Genomic DNA, 12,409 nt, shown 5'->3' with positions numbered 1-12,409 from the left:
CAGACCTGGAGTTGTGTTTTGTTTCATTCACACATGTTTGAGTAACATTTTATTATTAGTCTGTCTACATCTCCAAAGCTCAAAAAGCTCTGTTCCACCTTGTGATGTCATGAAGTGGTAGTTTTCAAGTTAACAGATCCTTTTACCTTTAGTCCAGTAGAGATGGACAGTTCCAGGGCTGAAATTATCCAAATGTTTCTAGTGAAAGTGTGTGGAGTAAAAATACAGTGGAGCACTTCCTGTACTACCACATGACATCACAAGGTGGAACAGAGTGTTTTGAGTTTGAGAAAACTCAGCCTAAATATACAGAGTTTGTGTGTTAAACATGTGTGAATGAAACAAAACAGAACTCCAGGTCTGTTTGCGATGAGGAAACATTAGAACAGAGATCAGAGAATAGTGCAATATGGGTCCTTTAAGTTTTTGGTTTTTTTTAAGTTCTACATCAAGTTGTCAGTGTTTATATTTTTTTTAGTAAAGTTGTGATGATCAATACGGGAAAATCATATTTAATTTTCTGCCATTTCGTTCAGCAGCGCGGACAGTTACACAGCAGCAAGATTAAAGCCATTTAAACACCAAACCCTCCACCAAAACCAGCCCAACCCATTCTCCTTCACCAGTAAAATGTGTCTTCTGGATCCTATGGCAAATACAACAGGAGAGAATGTCTGTGGGAGCATAGTCAAGACCATAGACTGTATGAAGAAGTGGACTGAGGGAATGTGACGTCACCCGCAGCGTTCGGCTCCAAAAGAAGCTCATCGAGGCTAACAGTTAGGCAATATTTACTATATGGACTCATCGGTCAGGATATGATAAGAGAAACAATCAGGGGGTCAGTTATTATCACAGGAACTTTTTCTTTGCACTACTGAGAAATGTTTGTTGTTTTTTTTTGTTTTATGATAAGATTTAAGTTATAACAAGTTGAATGAATAACTTCTATGACTCATTATGACACAAACTAAGAGCTAAAGAGCTGTTTATTTATTGCAGTTCCTGGTTTTTAACAATATTGTCGATTTAGAATAGTTTTTGTGGTTTATATCTGCTCCTTTTTTTTTGTGTCAGTGGCATGAATTAGTTTTGGTATTATCGTTTATCATCTATATTTACTTTAGCGATATATCAAATTTTGTTATCGTGACAGGCCGACTAACAGTTACAGGGATGTCTTGGGAGCTGAGTTCCATATTTTGGAATTCTGACTTTGAGTATCATAGCAACCAAAGAGCGGGAGTGACCTCGGGGAAAGAGGCGTCTGATTTGTCTGTTATTAATGTTCATATCTTGATTTAGGAACAAAACAGCGTAATAAAAAACAGGATCATGTAGAACTGGTTAATACAAACATTTTAAGATGAGACAAGACAAGCTTGACAGCAGCAGTTACAGTGCAATGTTTTTCCAATAGAAAGTGCATTGAAACCAGAGTCAGTGGAGCCGGAAACGTGCCCATGCTCATTTACTGATGCTAGCAGGTTAGCTATGTCCATTTATAAATAGAGTCTATGGTCAAGACTCAAGAGGACAGCCAAGAGAGAGACACATCACTCACATATGGTCACCTAGACTCAGTGTGGCCACATGTTTCTGGACATAAAGTGTTAATATTAGGTCTATACAATTTGTGGCCCGGGGGCCTAATCAGGCCCTCTAAATGATTTGATCTCAATATACAATTACCAGTCTCTTTGCTTAAATTCCCTGTTATGTGGCAGCAATAGCAAAAACAGAGGTAACTACATAGACCATGATCCTTTGCTACGTTTCAGTGCAGACGACACTAAGAAATAACTGTTATTAAGTACTGTTAAATATGAATTATTGGAATTATGACCGAACCAAAGCCTTGTCAAGACATTTTAAAAGGAAAACATCTGTTAGCCTCCACAAAACATCGCAATTAATATCAATTTGTGAGATGTGAAAATATTGTGCGGAGAGATTTGGACATCATAACAACCCTATCTCGTTTAGACTTGGTTTAATTCTAGGTTAATTATAGGTCCTGATTTGGCAGAGCAATGTGTGTAAAGCCTTTTGTATCTTATTGGTCATAAAAAGTGGATATAGTTGTTATATTTTCATTGTTGAAACAGATCTGCCTCTCAAAAAATGAAGTGGGAAAGTCCTGACCTTAACTAATCTGCAGAACAGTCACATTAAACCACGTGAGTTCTGTCTGATAAATCCAAACTACAGAGACATACGGATCCTACGCGCGTGTCCGTGGGGCGCGTGTCTGTGTACGCGTGACCGTGTGCGCGCGAGGCTCTTCTCGTGTAAACAGCGCCCCCTCCCGCTCGCTCTGTGCACTGCGCCTGTGTGCTGCTTTAGCTTTTGTCGCTTTTTCCAACACAAACCACGATCATGGTGAGTACGGCCTCAAAAACACGCTATTTCTGCCACTTTTTTTCGAAAACCTTCGCTTTTCCTGCCCCACGGCGCACGAGCGCACCACACCCGCGCAATTGACGCTTAAAACCACTGACTTTCACTCTAAAACCAGCATTTCAGCTACAAGTCTTTGTTTGGCTAACGGTGGCTAATCAGGCTAGCACGATAAGCTGTGCCGGTAATAATTGTGACTAACTTCTTAAACGCAGGTGTCAGTCACAAAGTCAAGATGATATTTCACAGATAAATGTTTAAACAGTTGCATAATTAACTGATAAATTGAATCAGTGCGGTAATTTGTTGATTTTTAGTATGTTAGCGATGGCGAGCTAACATGCTAAGCTAAGTTGTTTTGTAGCAGCGGCTAATTATGTCATCTGGCTAGTACAATAACTAAAACTGCCTTATAACTAAATATATGAAGTGTAAACATAGATTGGACCCGGGTTAATGTGTACAAAATGTTGGTATTATAGTTTATGACTGAATATGTGCATAAATGTAGGTTAGCCGCTAAAGGTGGCTAAAGCTCTGTGGTGGTGGTTAGCTGCAGCTGTCGCAATATGTTTAAAGCCCACTGCAGCAAGCACGGGCAGTGTCACACGAAACCCCAGTTATAAACAGGGAGATTTGGACGAAATCCACAGAAATGAGCATTAGTGAAACACGGGGACTATTCAACTCTGAACTTTAAAGCGTTCAGTGGGGCCTGTCAAAATGTATAAAACCCACAGCTCAGAAGAGTCTAACCCGTGGTCATTTCAAAGCCGATCAGACTATATGTTACCCAAACCCTCGCACAACTATTCTAACACGAAAAAAGTAACTAAGACCTCACTTCCCCCCAACCAAGGTGACCTCCTGAAATTGTAGTAAAAGAGGGACAAGTTGTTTGATATGGTTGGACATGCCAGGACACGTGGTCAGTTCAAGTTTGCAGGTAATAATTGCTTTAAGAATTTATGGCTGCGTTTCAGATTACCTCACACTATGCTATACACCAATAATATTTTAAGGGCCCATATAACACTATTTCTGATCTATGTTCTAATGTTGTTTGCTCATCACAAACATACCTGGAGATGAAAATTACTGCCTCACAAGGTGGAACAGCAATTTGAGCTTTGGAGATGTAGACAGACTGATGATAAAGAGTTATTCAAACATGTGTGAATGAAACAAAACACAACTCCGTGTATGTTTTTGAGGAGGCAACAACAGTATAATATGACTAAATGGTCCATTTAGAGTCAGAAGAGTCAATTTAGCATAATATAGGATCTTTGATAGAGTTGTTAAGTGATGATTTCACTTCTGAGTCGAACTGTAACTTTACAGCTGATTTCTAGGTTTGTTTGTTTTTTTCCACAGTTCTACCTGTCTTGGTCCTGGAAGTGACATCACACTTAACTCTACACAGAATGGGGCAGAAAAATGAATCTTGTTCAAATGCAAATTTGTGTTGTAATACAGTGAGTTCTTGGGTCTAGTCCAGACAAGGGCAAACTACGGCACGGGGGCCACACCAGGCCCCTTGGGCTTATTAATCCGGTCCGCCGAACTTGACCAAATTATATTAAAATAGGTAAGAGTAAACCTTGTTGTAAACCCTCTGCTGTGTTTATTTAACTGAAATTTTATACATTCATTATTAATTTAATTAATGCATTTGGAAAACAATTTGTACAATGAGCCTTGCATATTTGTGCTTTGCTACATGTTACAGGACAATCTTTAATGTAATATAAACATATATATGGACGCCTCCCTAGGGAGGTGTTCTGGGCATGTCCCACCGGGAAGAGACCCCGGGGAAGACCCAGGACACGCTGGAGGGACTATGTCTCTCGGCTGGTCTGGGAACACCTTGGGGTCCTGCTGGAGGACGTGTCTGGGGTGAGGGAAGTCTGGGAGTCCCTGCTTAGACTGCTGCCCCCGCAACCCGGCCCCGGATAAGCGAAAGAAAATGGATGAATTTTTTTTTTAAACATATATATATGTCCTGGTCCAACCTCTCTGTCAAATTTTAGAACCTATTGTGGCCAGTGTGTCAAAAAGATTGCCCACCCCTGGTCTAGTTACTGATATAAATGATTATCCTTTTGGATATTTCATGGCACAACGTAACATAACAGTGTAACAGTGACATAACACTGGGGGGTTCTGCATGTATGTCTATGCTTCATGTCACAATGGTAACTGCTGAACATTTCTCCAAACACAGACAAAAATATTTTAATATTAAGTCTGAAAACTCACAAAAAAATCCCAAAGTGTTTTAAAGAATTAGATTTTCCTTTGATCATTCATGGTTTGTTTAGGAGTTGGCTAATGCTAGCTAACTTGTGACTGTAATGTTACTTGAGAGACTTGTTTAACAGCACAAATCAGCTCAAATTTTGTAGTTCAGCTAAGTCAGTTCTTTATGGTCAGATTGTGTTAAAACAAAGCTCAGATTAAAGTCTAACTTGAGTAAACATCAACAGTTACTGCACTGTGTTGGCTGAAGTCTCTCAGTACAGATGGGGAGTTGAGGTAGTTTATTTGAGTGTCCATTTACAATAGTAGAATTTCTGAGTTGTTTTGGAGCAGACCTAAAAACAGAAGCAGAACTGGTTTAGTGTCACTTCCCAAATGTCGTTTTACCAGAACTGCCCTTTGTATGTGGCTGGTGTGAAATGGTGAATAAACAATTATATTTGTAGTAAGTATGAGCTTAATACTAGTATTGAAACTAGATACTCATTTGTGCAGGTATCGATACAAAAAAAATCACATTCACAGGACAGAAATGAACCTTTCCTGAATAACTTTAAAATGATCTTGAGCTATTTCAGGACAAGTATAAGACACATAGACTAGTATACACCCATGGACCCTACCTGGACACTGAGGGATTACACAGATATAAGGCCACATGGGAATATAAAAGAAAGTGCTACAATTTAATGTGGAAATTCACATTCTCTTGTCTAAATAAAGAGTGTTTTTATTGTTTAGTTGTGTAGTCGATTAATTGTTATTTAGATGGTGAAGATTTCTATGGAACAAGAGCAGAAAGGAGAAGTGAGTGAGCTGAAGATTTTATATTTATGTATAAAAAGTTATGATTCACAAGTTTAATTTGTCTTTATATAAGTACAGTTTTTCCTACTTTTTTCTGCATAAATAGTAGTTTTTGCACAAACTCCCCCTGCAGGTGTAGTTTTGCGAGTGCAGTTTGGGTCAGAGACACAGAGATATGAAATAGTTTTGGGAGCTTTGGCCATGCCCCCTCTTTAGTCAACCAATCGATTGGCAGCACGTCAAGAATTCATCGTGTTGTCAGGTGGGAGGATTAAGCTATAGAGCTGAAAGAGAAAATGTATTTTTTTTATTTTAAATCATTTTAGTGTCACGATACTAAAATTTCAAACTCCATTGCAATACTAAGCAACAGACTTGATACTCAATACCGATTCTGATACCATGGTGACAATAAAAACTCTTGACAGTATACTGTGATTTTCAACATTAAATGGCAGTACTTCTTTTATATTCCCATGTGGTCTTAAATCTGTGTAATCCCTCAGTGTCCAGGTAGTTTCCATAGTGGTCCATGAGTGTATACTAGTCTATGTGGTTTTGTACTTCTTCTGATACAGCTCAAGATCATTTAGGAAAGGTTCATTTCAGTCCTGTGAATGGGACTTTTTTTTGTATCGATACTTGCGCAAATGAGTTTTGATACTAGTATTGCTATTGATTAGTATCTGAGTTTCGATATTGCCCCCTCCTGCTCTGTGGTAAAGCCCTTTGACATAGTGGCCCATCCTTTTTCAGGATGTGTTTCTAATGATCCGACGTCATAAGACCACCATCTTCACCGATGCCAAAGAATCCACCACTGTCTATGAACTCAAACGCATTGTGGAGGGCATCCTGAAGAGGGCGCCGGAGGACCAGAGGCTCTACAAGGTAAGATTGAGTTGGGTGACAGAACCCGGGTGACAGAACCCGGGTGACAGAACCCGGGTGACAGAACCCGGGTGACAGAACCCGGGTGACAGAACCCGGGGGACTGAACCCGGGGGACTGAACCCGGGGGACTGAACCCGGGGGACTGAACCCGGGGGACTGAACCCGGGGGACTGAACCCGGACAAAAACAAGTCTTAATCAGGACCTAACCTGGTAAAAACTGGATCTAAACCAGGGCCAGAGCAAGAGAGGCTGAACAATTTTGTGAAGAAAAAGTTGAATTGTTCTGACTGTACATTTGTGATTGATTCAGAGTGAAAACAACTCCACAAGCATGAACTGAAAAACACAAAAAACACTTTTCTACAGAGGACATTTGATAATTTGATCAGTGCGATTTCAACTTGATTTTGATGTTTTGTGGAGGTCCAGAGGCAAGTCTGAAACAAAACTTAAGTGTTTTTGAAGAGAGTCTGGTCTTTTTCAGGATGATGTTTTGCTGAACGACTCTCAGACTTTGGGAAACTGTGGCTTCACAAACCAAACGGCTCGACCCCAGGCTCCTGCTACAGTGGGACTGGCCTTCAGGAGCGGAGGTGAGAGGAAGAGGGGAGTAGGGGTGTGCAAAAATATCAAAATGTCGATTATATCATATTGTGTCGGGTCCAAAGTTCACACAAGTATTTTGGGATTCCCGGCCTTAAAGGTTTGGGAATCATCTTAAGCTGTGGATGTTTTAGCCACAATGTTGTGTTGAGTAGAAATGAGTCATACATTTGATAAAAATATGAATATAATAATAGATTTTGGAGATGAGCTTACTTCTCATATTTTGAGTCTAGTTACACAGTTAGCAGTGAACTACTTTGTTTGCTCATAGATTACAGTAACACATATTTCATTCAGTTTTTAATAGCACAACCCGTAAATCTTGTAGGTCAAAACTCAGATCTCAGAATGATGTAATCTCGAGAGTTCAACCTTGGAGCCTGTTCCAGTTGTCAAGTTGGAAAAACAAAGACCAGTATATTACAGTAAACATTCAATAAAGTAATAAATACAAGGAAAGTGCTCAAAGAGCCAAAATGAGGATCCAATTAAGTTAATTTAGTAAAGTTTGAGAGTGAATTTGAGCTTTTGTTGACATTAGCTCCCGGTACACGTTAGCAACAATAGCATGATGGAACATAACGGCACATGTCTGACTGCAGAGGCTCAGTGGCTTTGTAGGAGTCAAGAGACCGCAGGTGGACAGTAGCGAGCAACTAAAGGGAAATTAATGGTGGGAATTTGGAAGTTATTGTTTCTTTGGTGTCCTGTGTCTGTCAGTAAAGCTTAATTGGATTAGTTTAAGAAATGGAAAAAACTGAGTTTAATTAAGGATTCTTTCAGACTTTTCACTCATCACAGAAAACTAGATTTTTGGGCAATTTGTAAAAACTTCTTTCCAAAACCCCGTTTGGTATAAAATTGTGTTATTTCTATTGACGTTTTATCCACAATGTTGTTTTGAGTAGAAATTAGTCATGTATAAGGGTGTGCAAAAATATTGAAATATCAATACAGTATAACGTTTCATTTAATGCTACAGTATTGGTATTGTGGGATGCTGAATCTATATATCATCAAGATTTTTTTGTATATTTTGCCAAATTATTCTGTCACAGCCTACAATTGTGTGGCTTGTTTAGAGGAAAGAAACTCATTTATGCAGAACATTTGACTTTTGATTCACTGTTTTGATGAATTAAATAGGTTTATTTCATATTAACTTTGGTTTAACAAAGACTTTTAGTATCACAGTTGTGATTTAGTAAATATGTTTTGATCCTTTAGAGCCATTAAACTCTGGGGGAGGGAGGGAGTGTCGTGGCCAGATGTGGCTCACTCTGGGCTCAGACTTGCACATGGAGCATCTGTGGTGCAGAGGCTACAAGAATTCCAAATAATAAGAATTGGTGTTTCAATCGCACAGACTATTATCCACCTGCTGCTTACAGCAAACTCAGACTGACAACTTTCTGCACCATGGAGAGCTCAAAGTGTCTCCTGATTGGACAAGAGCCCAGGTGGAGAGAGGTGCAGGGCAAGTGAGAAGAGATAATTATTTTCAAAGTCTGCAGCGCATAGCGACCAGAACGAGGCCTGTTCAGGACTGTTCCTGGACTCCGGGCTGGACTCCGGGCTGGACTCCGGGCTGGACTCCGGGCTGGACTCCGGGCTGGACTCCGGGCTGGACTCCGGGCTGGACTCCCGGCTGGACTCCCGGCTGGACTCCCGGCTGGACTCCCGGCTGGACTCCGGGACACGGCTCATATCTGTGGGATTAACTGTTAAATGTTCTTTTGTAAAATCCGCTGCATTTGTGTTTTTCAGAGGATTCATTTGAGCCGCTCAGAATCGAGTCATTCTCCACTCCCCCAGAGCTGCCCGACGTCATGAAACCTCAAGACTCCGGCAGCACCGCCAACGAGCAGGCCGTGCAGTGAGACCCGGATTGTAACCAGACTACAGAGAACCCACAAGGACCCCGAAACCCCCAGAGACAGAGGACAAGACCAAAGCCCAACCCAGACCAGAGACCAGACTGACGCCCAGCCAAAAAACAGGCCGTGCAGTGAGACCGGGATCCTAACCAGACTACAGAGACCCCCCCCCCCCATGGACCCCCGAGACCAGACCAGAGACAGAGGACAAAGCCAGACCCTACACCCAAGCAGGCCGTAGAGTGAGACCAGACTAAAGACCCTAGACTTGGACCCAGACCCAGACCTAGACTAAACCAGAGGCATGAAGCGGGGAGGGGGGATTTACACTGCAAATTTAAAGGAATACTTAAAATTTCTTTTACACAAATTCAGAAAAATAATCTTGATTTGAGCAGATTTGACTAATTGTGGTGGATTCATTTATTTATTACACCAAGATCGTTAGACGGGCTCGGGTGGCTAAGCCTTCACCCACGAACCCAGAAGTCAACAAAGTTCTTCACCTTAAAAAGTGCTGCATTAGGTTGATGTATTATCAAAAAATAAATCACAAATTGTCAAAAATTCCCAAATCAAGTTTAGTATTCTGAGTTCAGGTCATTTTAAAGAAACACTACGTAACTTTTCTCGTTGCGGGTCCGTCACCTGCTTGTCACCATGGATACTATTGCTTTATGGTATGGCATTAAACTTAACTATATTGTATATTGTATTGTATTTACAGGGGTTTTGTGGTTTTAATTAATTGTGTGAGTGGGGGTCGCCTTTCCACAGATCTTACCGGTAACTCGGCTGGTCGTCTCCACGGAGATACATAAGTTTAATGCCATAATGTGAAATGTTCCAGGCAAAGCAATAACATCTCTGTGGAGACAAAAAAGTGGCACAACCTCTTTGAGAAATGTTACACAGTGGCGCTTTAAATCTTGGAGATGATCCTTTTTTTTGCAGTGTATGTTTAGTTTTTAGTTTTAATCAAGAAAAATGCCTAAATTTGAGTTATGTTTATTATTGAAATGCATTCAAACACTGATTACCCTTTGAGTAATGTGAGAAAACATAATATAGGTAGCCATTTTGAAAGTTGCCATAATTGTACAGTATAATAAAATAAATAAGAATTAACTTTGCTTAAAAATATGAGAAACTTGTCGAAACAACTCAAATCAGGTAAAAAAAAATTCAAATTCAGCTCATTTAAAACTTTTTCCAGTGTATGTCATTATTGCACTTAAAGAGGGGGTATTATTCAAATTCTATGTAATTTAGCGATCTCTCCTGGGCCCTATTCGAACCCTCCTTACGCTTAGCTGTACGGTTCTGTTCAAAGCTCCGCCCACAAGCCTACATCGCCCATCCACCCGCACAACAATTCTCCATAAATATACAAAAACATGATGCAAAACTGTACACAGCAACTTGACAAACCTGATGTGGTGTGCAGTAGTTTCATTAGTGGGGGGTGGGGGACTTAATACGGAGAGCAAATGGAGGGGAGGTTCAGACCATCAAAAACGAAAGTGAATAAAATACCCCCTCTTTAAATAATTATTGCCCTAAATTTGTAAACGATTGTACCTTGTTCTATAAGATTTCATTCTAGTCTTTATTTGAGGTGAGGTTAACTCTGCCTTACTGTTGTTTTTTAATATTTCGCTGGCTTAAATGTGAGGAAGATATGTGATTTTTTTAGGTTTTTATTTTGTGTTATATTAAACTATGCTAATGTTTATTTGACCTAAGTAAGGACAAGTGTTTCGCGCTAGTAGTTTTGTGGGATCTATTTAGTCAGAATTTGAAGTTTAAAATACATTTGCAGGAGGATTTTGGAGATTTCTTGGTACGTATCCCAATTTTCGGGGTTTGAAGCTGGTTAAAATGTTACTGAAATCAAATGTAAATGTTTTCTGCGGCGAAGGCGACTGAATCTGAGACAAAGGTGGTGAATGCCTCATTAAAACGATGTCTTGCAATCAATTTTCAAGTTTGAAGCTCCTATATTATAACAGGCTTTGCTCTCTATAACCCCGTTCTAATGTGGTTTCTTGCTCAAAAACATCCCTTGAGTTGCGTTTTGTTTTATTCACACATTTTTCACTAATCACGCAGTTTCAGTACACTTTGTGATGTCATCAGGTGGTAATCTAGAATGTGTGTGTGTGTGTTTTTTTAAAGTTCCTTAAAGGTCCATTCATTTTCAGCTCAAATTGCCTTCACTACAACTCTAATGCTAGCAGCTATTGTTTTGAGCATATTTTACACTGCTTCACTCTTTGGTGCATACGCTGGTGGAGTCCTTTGGCACCCACTTGTGTCCATTCATTTAAAGCCACAGTATGTAACTTTTTAGCTAAAATAGACACAAATAAAGGCATGTTTTGTTTTGTTTTTTCCAATTTGGTTGTGTTTATTCCTCAGAAAAAACAAACAAACCAAACATATCCTTACAGTGCAATCATGCAGGTGCTGTACCACCCTCAGAAAGTTACATACTGTATCTTTAAGCTAAAACATTAAATGCCCATATTTTAAAAATCAGGAACATTTGGCATTTAAACACAAACTGTTGATTGTAATACATTTTATGGGGCTTATTCATTTTGTCTTGTTAATTCATCCAATTTGTTCTTTCATTTTCCAAAGCAAAGTTATTTTATTCTTTGTTTTGGTTGACTTTATGTTAAAATCTTTTACTCTGATATTCGTTGGGAAACCTGCCCAGGACCTGCCCATGTCTGCAGCTTGTGTGGCTACTACACTTTTACGACCTTATTCAAACCTTGCTTTCCTCGTTGTTACGGCTGTATTAGAAGTTTTTCTCCAAGCAAAGTGACAATGGAAACAAACACTGGCTCGTTGTTATTATTATTATTAAATATCATTTGTTATTTAACTGGGACAGACTTAAAGGTCAATGAATGATAATGTCTTGATGCAAAAAAAAAAAAAGACAAAATTGAAAATGTTGAATGGAAGTTGCTCTTGTTACAGATTTATCATTAAAGCAAACTGTTTTTACCTGTTTGTGCTCTGGTTACTTCACATAACTGTTTTCTTTATGGAGTTTTCTGCCTGCGTCTGGGTCAGGCTTCCTATTTTTTTGATGAGCAACTAAAACATATTTAAAAATCCTATATTACACAAAATGGATTCTTGTGAGCTTGGCCGTACGAGGTTGTAAGCCGTGATAATGTTACCTCCTCAAAAGTATGAGCTTTAAAACTGCAACAAGATTTTAATGAAATCCAAAATTCTCTCTGAAGTCCTAAACTGTCATTGAATGCAAATAAAACTAAGTACATAGTTTTATTCTTAAAAAAAAACCATTTAAGTAACGTGCAAACTACAAATCTTTATTCCCTAAATGGTACATCAAAATGAAAGAGTCGACACTTATAAATATCGTGAGTTTTGGCTTGAAGAAAACTGATCCTTTAAAAAACATCTCGGAATAATGTAACAGTTTAAAATCCAAATTATTATTTTATTACCGAAACAAATATTGTATCTCAATAAATTACAGAAAAGAAAGTGCAAGCGTCTTCCTCCCTGTGC

General features: G+C 39.3%; 1 protein-coding gene across 1 annotated transcript; it reads left to right on the top strand.

Annotated features, from left to right (window-relative positions):
* The first annotated feature begins 2,286 nt into the window (after positions 1-2,286).
* On the top strand, positions 2,287-11,875 carry elob (elongin B). The gene is made up of 4 exons (XM_033971275.2): positions 2,287-2,382; positions 6,229-6,363; positions 6,853-6,961; positions 8,742-11,875. The coding sequence occupies exons 1-4, from the start codon at positions 2,380-2,382 to the stop codon at positions 8,852-8,854; spliced, it is 360 nt and encodes a 119-aa protein (XP_033827166.1). The 5' UTR covers positions 2,287-2,379; the 3' UTR covers positions 8,855-11,875.
* The last annotated feature ends 534 nt before the right edge of the window (positions 11,876-12,409 follow it).

This window comes from Periophthalmus magnuspinnatus, chromosome 8, assembly GCF_009829125.3.
Source record: "Periophthalmus magnuspinnatus isolate fPerMag1 chromosome 8, fPerMag1.2.pri, whole genome shotgun sequence".
NCBI classification, from domain to species: Eukaryota; Metazoa; Chordata; class Actinopteri; order Gobiiformes; family Gobiidae; genus Periophthalmus; species Periophthalmus magnuspinnatus.
Note: the sequence above shows the minus strand (reverse complement) of the source record. Positions and strands in the feature narration are given on the sequence as shown.